Source organism: Dromiciops gliroides, chromosome 1 (assembly GCF_019393635.1).
Source record: "Dromiciops gliroides isolate mDroGli1 chromosome 1, mDroGli1.pri, whole genome shotgun sequence".
In the NCBI taxonomy this organism is placed as follows: domain Eukaryota; kingdom Metazoa; phylum Chordata; class Mammalia; order Microbiotheria; family Microbiotheriidae; genus Dromiciops; species Dromiciops gliroides.
In genome coordinates, this window is record NC_057861.1 from 620,140,042 (window position 1) to 620,151,005 (window position 10,964).

General features: G+C 42.1%; 1 protein-coding gene across 1 annotated transcript in view; it reads left to right on the forward strand.

Moving 5' to 3' along the window:
- CACNG3 (calcium voltage-gated channel auxiliary subunit gamma 3) overlaps positions 1–2,948 on the forward strand; it is a 133,303-nt gene extending 130,355 nt beyond the window's left edge. Inside the window, exon 4 of the mRNA XM_043999275.1 lies at positions 1,835–2,948. Coding sequence (XP_043855210.1) covers positions 1,835–2,346 — 512 coding nt within the window. The 3' untranslated portion in view covers positions 2,347–2,948. The remainder of the gene's footprint in view (positions 1–1,834) is intronic.
- Positions 2,949–10,964: the final 8,016 nt, after the last annotated feature.

Genomic DNA, 10,964 nt, shown 5'->3' on the forward strand with positions numbered 1-10,964 from the left:
GCCTCCTTTTAGGAAAACCTCCCATTGTCACGTGATTACAGGATACCCTAAAACTCCCATAATACCAGAAAGAGCCAGAGAACATAAGACTGTCAAGCCTGGAAGGGCTTTTAGAAATTACCTAATCCAAACCCTTAACTTTACTAACAATAGAAAGAAGTCACTTTTGAAAGGTCATGCAAACTACTGGTGGCAACAACACCCAAAAAAAAATAGAAAAAACACTGGATTTAGTCAGATGATGTGGATTCCAATCATTGCTCTGTCACTTAGTACTTGTGTCTCCATGAGCAAGTCATAGCCTCTCTCCTAGGTCTCAGTTTTCTCATTTATAAAATGAGAAGGTTGGAAGAGAATACATCAAAGGTCCATCTTGTTCCCCCCACTCTAAACTGATAACCCTATGACACCAAATACAGTCATCTTTCCAGTTTGTAGGCATCCTGATTTCGGGATGCTCAACTTGTGAACAACTGATAAAAAGCACAGTCATCAGGTGGAGTCCAAGTCTGGAGACCCTCCTAGCCAACGGACAGCTGTGCTTTGCTTCTCATTTCACAATACCTGGGGAACATTCTTACCAAGAAAGCAATTTCCTCATAGGTACATTGAAGAGAGTCAGTGTATGTGTCTGTCTGTCTCTCTGTCACTGTCTATCACCATTATTCTGTCACACATACACACAGGCAATGTCACCATGTAGCCTCCAATGTCACCAATGTCACCAAAGGACCAGAGGAATACACCTATTGTCCCCAATTAGGACACTAAATACACTATCCCTAAGAAAATGTGACCCAGGGTACAAAACAAATAGGCTTCCACATTTTTATGGGTTAAGTAGGTCTCCCTGGGCTCACCAGAGAGCCTAATTAATAGGTATAATGTCAGTTCTGTGGAGAAATACCTTCCAAGTTCCACAGAGCCATTATACATGAACCTTTTGAAACACAGCTTGGTGTGAACAGATTGAGCATGGTAGATATCACATTGGACTCAATCAGGAAGACCTGACTGAGTCCAGCTGTGGCCACTTAAGCTTTGTTACTAAACCTGTCACTTCTCTGTGGACCCCTCTTTCTATAGCTATGAAATAAAAGAAGTTGGTCTAGATAATCTCTAAGGTAAGATATTTCAACTCTCATGTTCTAAGTCAACATTTCCCAAACTAGTTTGGCCATAGAACACTTGGGACCTGAAAACAGACTGACTTCCTCCAAAAACAACCTCCATATAAATATTTGCATTGGGAATTTGAGATCTAAGACACCAGCAAAAAAGGGGGGTTAAGGAAATGTGGGGGCCAAATAAAGAAAACCAAACCTATTTTTATGCCTAAAAATACCTGATATAAGTGTCTTGATAGATGCATAATTTTATATTTAATCTTTTCAATGGAGAAATACTGCTAGCATCAACATTTTCTCACATTGTGGGGGAAATTTGGGAAATGCTCTATGATCTACATTCTTCCAGTCCTACTAGCCCAGTAACATGGAAGTTCCTTGAGGTCAGGGACTTTTCTTTGTATTCTAAGCACACAGCAGGGTCTTGTACACAACAGATGTTAAATCCAGGTTTGTTTAATGGAATTAACTTTCTATGTTCTCCCCTCTCTTCCAACTCTAACCTTCTCTGATTCTGTTATTTTCAGTGCTTCCCATGAGACAGAACCTTATAAGGATTTACAGAAGCATTTGTAACAAACTAGTAGCAGTTCAGAGATCTCTGGTCCTTCTCTTGACACACTTACTATAAATGTTTCATGGTTAAGTTTGGTAAGGGCACTTCTGTTTCCTATAAAAAGGTACATTTTTCTGTTCCCTTCTCTTAGGGTTAAGTAACATCATCGGGATTATAGTTTATATCTCAGCAAATGCTGGAGACCCTGGCCAAAGTGACTCCAAAAAAAGTTACTCCTACGGCTGGTCCTTTTATTTCGGAGCCTTATCTTTCATCATCGCAGAAATTGTGGGTGTCATCGCCGTGCACATATACATTGAGAAGCACAGGCAGATCCGTGCCAAGTCACATTCCGAGCTGCTGAAGAAATCCACCTTCGCCCGCCTCCCACCCTACAGGTACAGGTTCCGGAGGCGATCCAGCTCCCGGTCCACAGAACCCTGCTCCCGAGACCTGTCCCCTATCAGCAAAGGCTTCCACACCATCCCTTCCACTGACATCTCTATGTTCACCCTCTCCCGGGATCCCTCCAAGGTCACAATGGGGACCCTCCTCAACTCCGATCGAGATCATACGTTTTTACAGCTCCACAACTCCATTCCCAAAGAGTTCAAGGAGTCACTGCACAATAACCCTGCCAACAGGCGCACCACACCTGTCTGAGTGGACCTTGGCCCTCTGCCCTCTGCCCAGTCTTTCCCATGCCCAGTGCAGCCTTTGGGGGAAGTGTACAGAGGTGTCTGTCAGATTGCATGGCATAGTCCCCGTGATGGTATTACCAGTGAAACCCTTGTTTATAAAGAATAAAACCAAATGGGCCTCAGCCCTACCCCACCCCCCCACCAGTCTTTATTCCTCGGCCCTCCTTTCTGAGACAGTTTCCCTTTCTGAGGTCCCAGCCTGGAAGCCAGCCCTACATGACCAATCACTTTCTGGGTCTCTCAGTGCCAGATGTTCCCTCCTCTTCCTTCATTGGCTAGAAAGATCTTGGCCTTCTTTTCCTCTTCATCAGAAAGGACCCGGAGGAGTCCCAAATGGATTGGGTGAGGGCTCCATCAATCATGTGAATAGGTGTATATCCCTATCATCCATCCACACTGAGCCTCTGCAGATCCAGTGACTTGGGAATCCCACCCCAGGGGGAATCATTAACCTGATAGTTACATGTTACAAGAAATTGCCTAGAAATCAAGAACGTTCAAGCACTGACACGGCTAATGTCATGAGCGCTTGTGTTATTAAAAATGTTGCCTTGTTGTAACCAATTGAACTGGAGGTGTTTTGTTTCTTCCTTGTCTTTGTGGAACAAGTCGCCCTATAGAGCCAGGAGGAAGCGGAGCTCCCACCAATCGCCTGACACATTCTGCTTAGTCTGATTGATCTATGGCATTCTATTCAACAATAAACCTTTCCATGTGTCAAACATTTTCCCATCCCTTGCTATACATAGGGACCTATCCTAGGTCCTGAAGGTAATAAACAAAAAAGAAGAGAACACCCTGCTTGATGAGGCTCACAGTTCAGTATCAATTAATAAACATCTATTAAATATTTACTATATAAAGAACAATATGTTAGGTATTGGGGGAGGGGGGAGTATAGGTAAAACAATCTTTGCCCTCATGGAATGCATAGTCTAGTAATATTTGGGGGATAAAACACATAAATAAAAATAATACAATTTAAAGAAGGAGAAGGCATGAATATGGTGGGCAAGGCACTCTTTGGGGTACCAGGGAGATACAATTAAGAAAGCAAATCCTTACCCTCAACAAACTGACTTTCTATTGGGAATAATAAGAATAGCTAACATTTATAGAGACCTTTAAGGTTTATAAAATGTTTTCTTGCTTAATTTCATCTGATCCTTGAAATGACCCTAAGAGGTAAGTGTAATTAATGTATGAAGATTAAGGGACTGAGTTTTAGAAAGGTTTAGTGACTTGCCCAGTGTTTCATAGCTGATAAAAGTCTGAAGTGGATTTAAAAATCAGGTCTTCTTTACCCCAAACCCAGTACTCTCTCTAACCTGCTGCCTCATCAAACTGTAGACTTTGAAATCAGAAGATCTGCATTTCATTCCTGGCTCTGAAGCTACCTAGGACAGGTCATTTCACCTCCTTGGGCCTTCATCTGTGAAGAGAAAGGATAGGGCAAAGCAGTCATTAAGGTCCCTTCCACATCTAACATTCTGTGATTTCTGAGGTAGATAGTAGTAGTATAGAATACTTTGGGCGTCCAAAGAAAGCAGAATAATTTTTTATAGGAGAGGTGATATTTGAGAAGGAATTGTGGAAGGCTTCTTGGAGAAGGTGACATTTAAGCTGGGACTCAAAGGATAAATATAAACGGATATGGGGACAAGGAGGACCTGGTATTTTTGTATTAGCTAAGACACAGAGGTAGGAAAAAAACACGAAGTTGGGGGGCGGGGGAATGTCAAGCAATTCAATTTGACAGGCATAGAGGATTCCTGAAAGATTAGGCTAGATAGGCAGGCTGGCACCAGATTATGGAAGATGTGGAATGTCAGGCAGATGAGATTAGTGTTAATCAATAGTCAATAGAAAACTCTTCTCAACAGGGGGATAAACCTATCTGAAGAAAACAAATTCAGAAACCTGATCTCGGGCTATCAGCTGTATGAGCTTGATACCCAGAACTCACTCACATCTACAAGCTCTAGACCTATACCCAAATCTCCAGTGTCCTAAAGAAAATCTCCACTTGCATGCCAACATGACCAAAATTCAGCATTATCATCTTTACCTCCCAACCCAATCCTTCTGACTTCTCCATATCTGTCAATGAAACCACCATTTAACTTCCACTCATGTCTAAAGCTTCATCTTTATCTTTAACATTTCCCTGCCCCTCAACTCAATTTAACTATTCAATTCACAAACATCACCAAGTCCTATTGTTGATTCCACCCCCTCCTTTCTAGACTCAATGTCACCACTACTTTGTGCCCTTGGGCAAGTCATTTAACCTCACTGGGCCTCAGTTTCCTTGACTGTAAAGTGAAATAGTTGGACTAGGTGACCTCTGAGAACCCTTCCAGCTCTATATGTATGTTCCTATGAGCCTACCTATCACCAGTCTCCTTATCTGCCTACCTGCCTCCAGATTCTCCTTCCTTCAACCCATCCTTCATCCTTTATCCTTCATCCTTCTTCTTAGTGTGAAATTTAATTTATCACTCCTCAGCTCAAATATGTCTCCCTACCAACTACTAGATCAAATTCAAACCCTTTACCTTGGAATTCATGGACATCCATAATCTCACACATATATCTCACCTTCTTCCAACCCCACACCTCTTCAAACTAATCATGCACTGCTCTTCTCCCTTGTCTTCATGAAGTTTACATTCTAATGGGGGGAGGGGGAAAATACATGTACATATTGTATATTTCATCCAAACTAGACTATTCATTGTTCCCAGTATATGCCCTGGGGATTCTATTGCCTTCCTGCATTTGTTTCTATCTTTCCCATTAATTTCCATGTGTTGAAATTCTATCCATTCTTCAAGACCTAATTCAAATGCTCCTCTGATTATTCCTCCCTTTTGCCATTGAAAATTATCTCTCTCTTCAGTTCTCATATAATATTTTGTACCTCTCTTACACTTCCATTTTATATTATTGTTATTTATATTTTATCATATTCCCTTGGACCCTTTTGTCCAGTAGGGCAGATATGTGTCCTAACTAAACCTTACATCTCCCCCAGTACCTAGCAACTTCTCTGCTTAGAGCATATGTTTAAGAAATTACTTTTCATTTGAATTGGGACCCAATTCTCTCCATCTCCTTCCCTTTTCTGCTTTATCTACCTTGAACCCAAACTCAATCTTTCCTCCACTCTGGAGATGCTGAAACCCAGAAATTTTGAAGGGCCCATCACTAGGAGAGGGAAGTACAATATTCTTTGCCCAAAATCACACAGCTAGTAAGTGTCAAGTGTCTAAGGCCAGATTTGAACTCAGGTCCTTCTGAATCGAGGGCCAGTGCTTTAACAATATTCCCAAATGTGTGCTACATGGCATCGAAGAAATCCTGTCACCTGTCCTTCACAACAGTCTTGAGGAACTCACAAATGGAAAACAGCATGCCTACATTCACCACACAATGAATTAAAATCTCACACAAATAGCTCTCTCTGATTAGTCCTTATGAGTTCCATCTTTGTGTGTGGTGGGAGTGGTGAGTTGGGCCAAGGGAAATAGCCTTACCAGGTTCTCATTGTTGTCTCCATTATCATCTTCAACAAACATTTAATAAGTACTTACTGTGGGTTGGGTGAGGTGCTCAGGGAGGAGTAGCACCTCTGGTGCGAGAGCTTACCAAGCAGCCAACCAGGGCTGCTCATCCAAATCAACAGACTGGTCATGGACCTGGAAAAAGTTTGACAGATCTCTAGGCCAGGGGAACCAAATTAAATTCCATTCTTTCACCAACAGCCTCAGATTAAAGTGAACCAAAAAAAGGGAAAAAATAAAAGTTTTCATGTTGTGACAGGAAAAGAACAATGAAATAAAATCTTATAGAAAGATCTCTGGATTAAGAGTCAAGAGACCTGAATTTGAGTACCAGCTCTGGCATTAACTTATCTTGAACAAATTACTTGCCCCAGTCATATCCTCCATGCTGAGGAGTTTCACTTTACTCATTGGTACAATGGAGAAAAGAATTTCCAAAGTTCCTCTCAGATTTATAGTCTGTAAATCCATGAGTTCTGGCTCTAAAACATACTATAGTTTTACCTTATCCAAGTCATTTCCCCTCTGTGAACCCCATTTTCCCTATTTATGAAATGTGGGAGTTAGAGTCAATGCCAATTCTGACATTCTGTATTCTAAGGTTCTGTGATCTCAGTTCTCTCTGAGGACCTAACCCTCAAAATTAATACTCTTGCATTAGCAAATCTGTTTCTGGATATTCTTGATGAGAGAAAAAGACAAGAAGCCATTTCCCCTCTCCCTTCCTCCTAGAAAAATTCTGGTGCCTATACAAGAGCAGGGCATAAAACTTGGGTAGAAAGCAGAAGTTTTTACCTACTCCAGTGATTTCCCAGCACCATATGAACTTCTCTCCCCTGGGAGCTGCCAGGAACTGAAACCTTGAACCATATATGAGGATTTAACAATGCCACTGGCTGAATTTTTTCCTAAGCCTAGAAGTATTCTCCTATCAGCCAATAGGTAGTTAGTTGGTGAAATACCACAGCTGTGGCCTATCTGTAAAGGCACTCGTTTCTCCCCAAGGTGTAGTGCCTATGGAAGAGAGGGTCCTCAGAATTATTTTATTAGGCAATAGTTGAATTAACCTAATCTATGGCCCACTGACTCCCCTTCCAAAATTTATCCACCAAGTTCAGTTGCCAGATCACCATGGCTATTTCCCAAAAGACACAAAGAGGTACATCTATCAAGGATCCCTTCCCCTCCAGTGAAACATACAAATGGGACACTACTTCCTGGACCCAGACCCAAATGTCAGGGTACCGAGGGAAACACAGACTCAACACAAATGGTCACTGTAATTGTCTATCAGTATTAATTTCTCTCAGCAATAACTTGCCTTATATGAGCAAAGGCAGGAAGCCAGATCAATTCACAGGCACCAGGGCATGATTGCTACTGGATACCTATAAGTTTTCAGGGAAGATGCATAAGCTGATGGTAATATCTCCTTATAGTTGCTTCCAACTCTCATGCCTTGCCATTTATTTGGCTCACTGCAGTGTGGAAGTAACCTGGCCTCCCAAAGGGTAAGCCAGTCAAGTGTGAGCTCTAACAGGTTCTAGCAATTCAATCCACTTAGTAACCTTACTAAATGCTTAGTATATGCAAAGCAGTGGGAAAGACACCGGAGATACAAATATTGAAAATATAATAGTAGGGGCAGCTAGATGGTGCAGTGGATACACTTACTAGCTGTGTGACCCTGGGAAAGTCACTTAACCCTCATTGCCCCACAAAAAGAAATAAATGAATGAATGAATAAATAAATAAATAAATAATAGTGCCAGCCCTCAAGGAATTTACATCCTATTTAAGACATACTCAGCTGAGTAGAATATAAAGTAGAGAGTGATTAAAACAAAGGAGAAATTTTAAAAATTGAGAACACATTTAGCTGAGGTAGTAAATATGGGGGAACAAGGAAGGAAGATTTCATGGAGAAAGTGGTACCTGAGCTGAACCCTGAAGGAAAAGAGATTTCTAAAAGGTAGAAATGAGAAGAAATTGCATTCATGCATGGAAAATGAGCTAGTACAAATGTATGGTCATCAAATGTATGGTGCATGTTGAGCTCAGGAAAACAACTAATAGTCCAAGATAGAATAGAGAATGTATGAAGGACACTAATGCAAAATAAAGTTGAAAATATAAGATGAAGCCAGACGCTGGCTATATCAGGCTACAGAGATTATAATTATCCCACAGGCAATAGGGAGCTATTGAAAGTTTTTTAGCAGAATAGTGAAGTTAGATCTTACCAAGCTAGAATAGCTTTTGAGTTTGAATCTAGCAAAGGCTTCTATGCCTGTTACCTGACACACAGCCTTGCTAAGTTTAGAGAGGTTCATCAACAGAAGGTTCACCAGCATATGATGGATTTTGGGGCCATATCAGCTCATGAATACCATCTTCTAAGGGGGATAAAGGAGTTGCAATCTACATCAGGGAAGGGAATAACCACACAGATGAAGTCACAAAATCTTTTGAAGTCTTGGAGTATTTTTTCAGCCCCTTCTCACTGTATAGACATGTAATGATGGGACATCTGTCTCTCTGATTAGTCCTTATGAGTTCCATCTTTGTGTGTGGTGGGAGTGGTGAGTTGGGCCAAGGGAAATAGCCTTACCAGGTTCTCATTGTTGTCTCCATTATCATCTTCAACAAACATTTAATAAGTACTTACTGTGGGTTGGGTGAGGTGCTCAGGGAGGAGTAGCACCTCTGGTGCGAAAGCTTACCAAGCAGCTAACCAGGGCTGCTCATCCACCTTTGGGGTCTCCCTGGCACTCAACCCTCATTTGTGGCTCCAAAAAGCTGTAGCACGTGCAGCAGCCACACTCCAGTAAAACCATCTCACCAGGTGGGCTAAACCAGGCTCAGGGTAACCAACAGGCTTCAGAATCCTTGGTGAGCTGGGGGGTGGTGTCTACCCAAGTATGTGAATACTTACCCTGACAGAATGGGTAGATCAGAACAATGTTCCAATGAGCATAAAGGAGGCTGAAGCAGGTGCTATGAAGCACTTAGAGTTTGATCAGACATTGAAGACAACGAGGTCATTTATTGCATCCTGGGCTATCATCAGTCATCTTGACTTTTGTCTTCTCACTGGACTTTGATGACTCTGGAAGAGAGAGTGAGGCTGATGACTTTGTGCAATTCTGCCTCACTTAAATCCAATTCACTCATAAGGTGTCACCCTGTTATGTCACTGGTCCTCTTCAAAAATGAAAGACAGCAGCAGCTAGGTGGTGAAGTGAATAAAGCACCGGCCCTGGATTCAAGAGGACCTGAGTTCAAATCTGGCCTCAGACACTTGACACTTACTAGCTGTGTGACTCTGGGCAAATCACTTAACCCCCATTGCCCTGAAAAAAAGGACAAAGAGATAGCTAGGTGGCATAGTGGATAAAGCACTGGCCCTGGATTCAGGAAGACCTGAGTTCAAATCCAGGCTCAGACACTTGACACTTACTAGCTGTGTGACTCTGGGCAAGTCACTTAACCCCCATTGCTCTGAAAAAAAGGACAAAGAGATAGCTAGGTGGCATAGTGGATAAAGCACTGGCCCTGGATTCAGGAAGACCCGAGTTCAAATCCAGCCTCAGACACTTGACACTTACTAGCTGTGTGACCCTGGGCAAGTCACTTAACCCTGATTGCCCCACCAAAAAAAATGAAGGACAAGTAACAATACTGTGTGCTGAACCCTGTGTTAAACACTGGAATTAAAAAGAGAGGTAAAAACATGGTCCCCTAACTAAAGGGAGCTACATTCAAATGGGGAAGACAAGATATCTAAACATACAAAACATATACAATGTAAATGGCAGGTCATCTCAGAGGGAAGGCACTAATGAACTGGGAGGGAGAGGAAATGACTGGGAAAGATGTCTTGCAGGAGGTAGACTTTGAGCTGAGTCATGAAGGAAGTGAGGAAAGCCAAGAAGTGAAGGTGGGGTGAGAGAACATTCCAGGTATGGGGGAAAGTCAGTGAAAAAGCATTGAGTCAGGAGATGGAGTGTCATATGTGAGGAAGAACCAAAAGGTCAATGTCACTGAATCATATGCGGAGGGGAAGATATTTACCCTCTATCAAATGTTCAGAGTTCTGCCTTGGGAAGCTTTCATCACTTGTGTTTTCCACAGCCAAGTTTCTGAAGTATCCCTTCCAATCACCTAAAAAGAAGACTTGAGACACTCATTGGGCAGTGTTAGAGGACACTTCAGTCTTGTCCTGGAAACCCAAAAGCTCATTGCACTGTTTGGGAGGTAGGGAGAAAAAAAGAGTTTAAGGGAGCGGTGGTGCCCTGGTGACCAGTTGCTTCTGCGTCCTGCTTCGTTCTCCTCACTGGGAAAGAAGAGCTTCCAAAGTGTTTTTGTCCCCAATGATCCCCATTGTCTTCAGAGCAGCAAGAGAAGAAAGGAAGGTACTAAAGCTAGGTCTAGCGCTGGAGTTCCACAGGAGAGAAGAACAAACAGCAGCCCCCTGATAACCTTGTAAGAGCATCATAAACCAAATAGAGACAGGCTACGTCTATTCCATGGATTCTTTAAGTCCAGAATTCTATTTGACAGAGACTGCTAGGAATTTGTTTTGGGGTTTTTTGGTTTTGGTTTTGGTTTTGGTTTTGGTGAGGCAATTGGGGTTAAGTGACTTGCCCAGAGTCACACAGCTAGTAAGTGTTAAGTGTCTGAGGCCAGATTTGAACTCAGGTCCTCCTTAATCCAGGGCTGGTACTCTATCCACTGTGCCACATAGCTGCCCCAGGAATTTGTAATGGAAGGCCCATAGCGTCCTCCCTGACATCAACCTCAAAGGTTAGGGACCAGGCCCAAATATCCATAACTTCCCAAATAGGGAACAAAATCATATATTAGTTTATCTGGACAGTACTCATAACACCTTGTACAGATTAGACATTTAACATATATATTTACAGTTTACTTATTGACTAAACACTTCTCAAAACTACTTCTATTTCCAATCTGAACCATTTCTTAGAACAGATAAATTGTATAATTTACT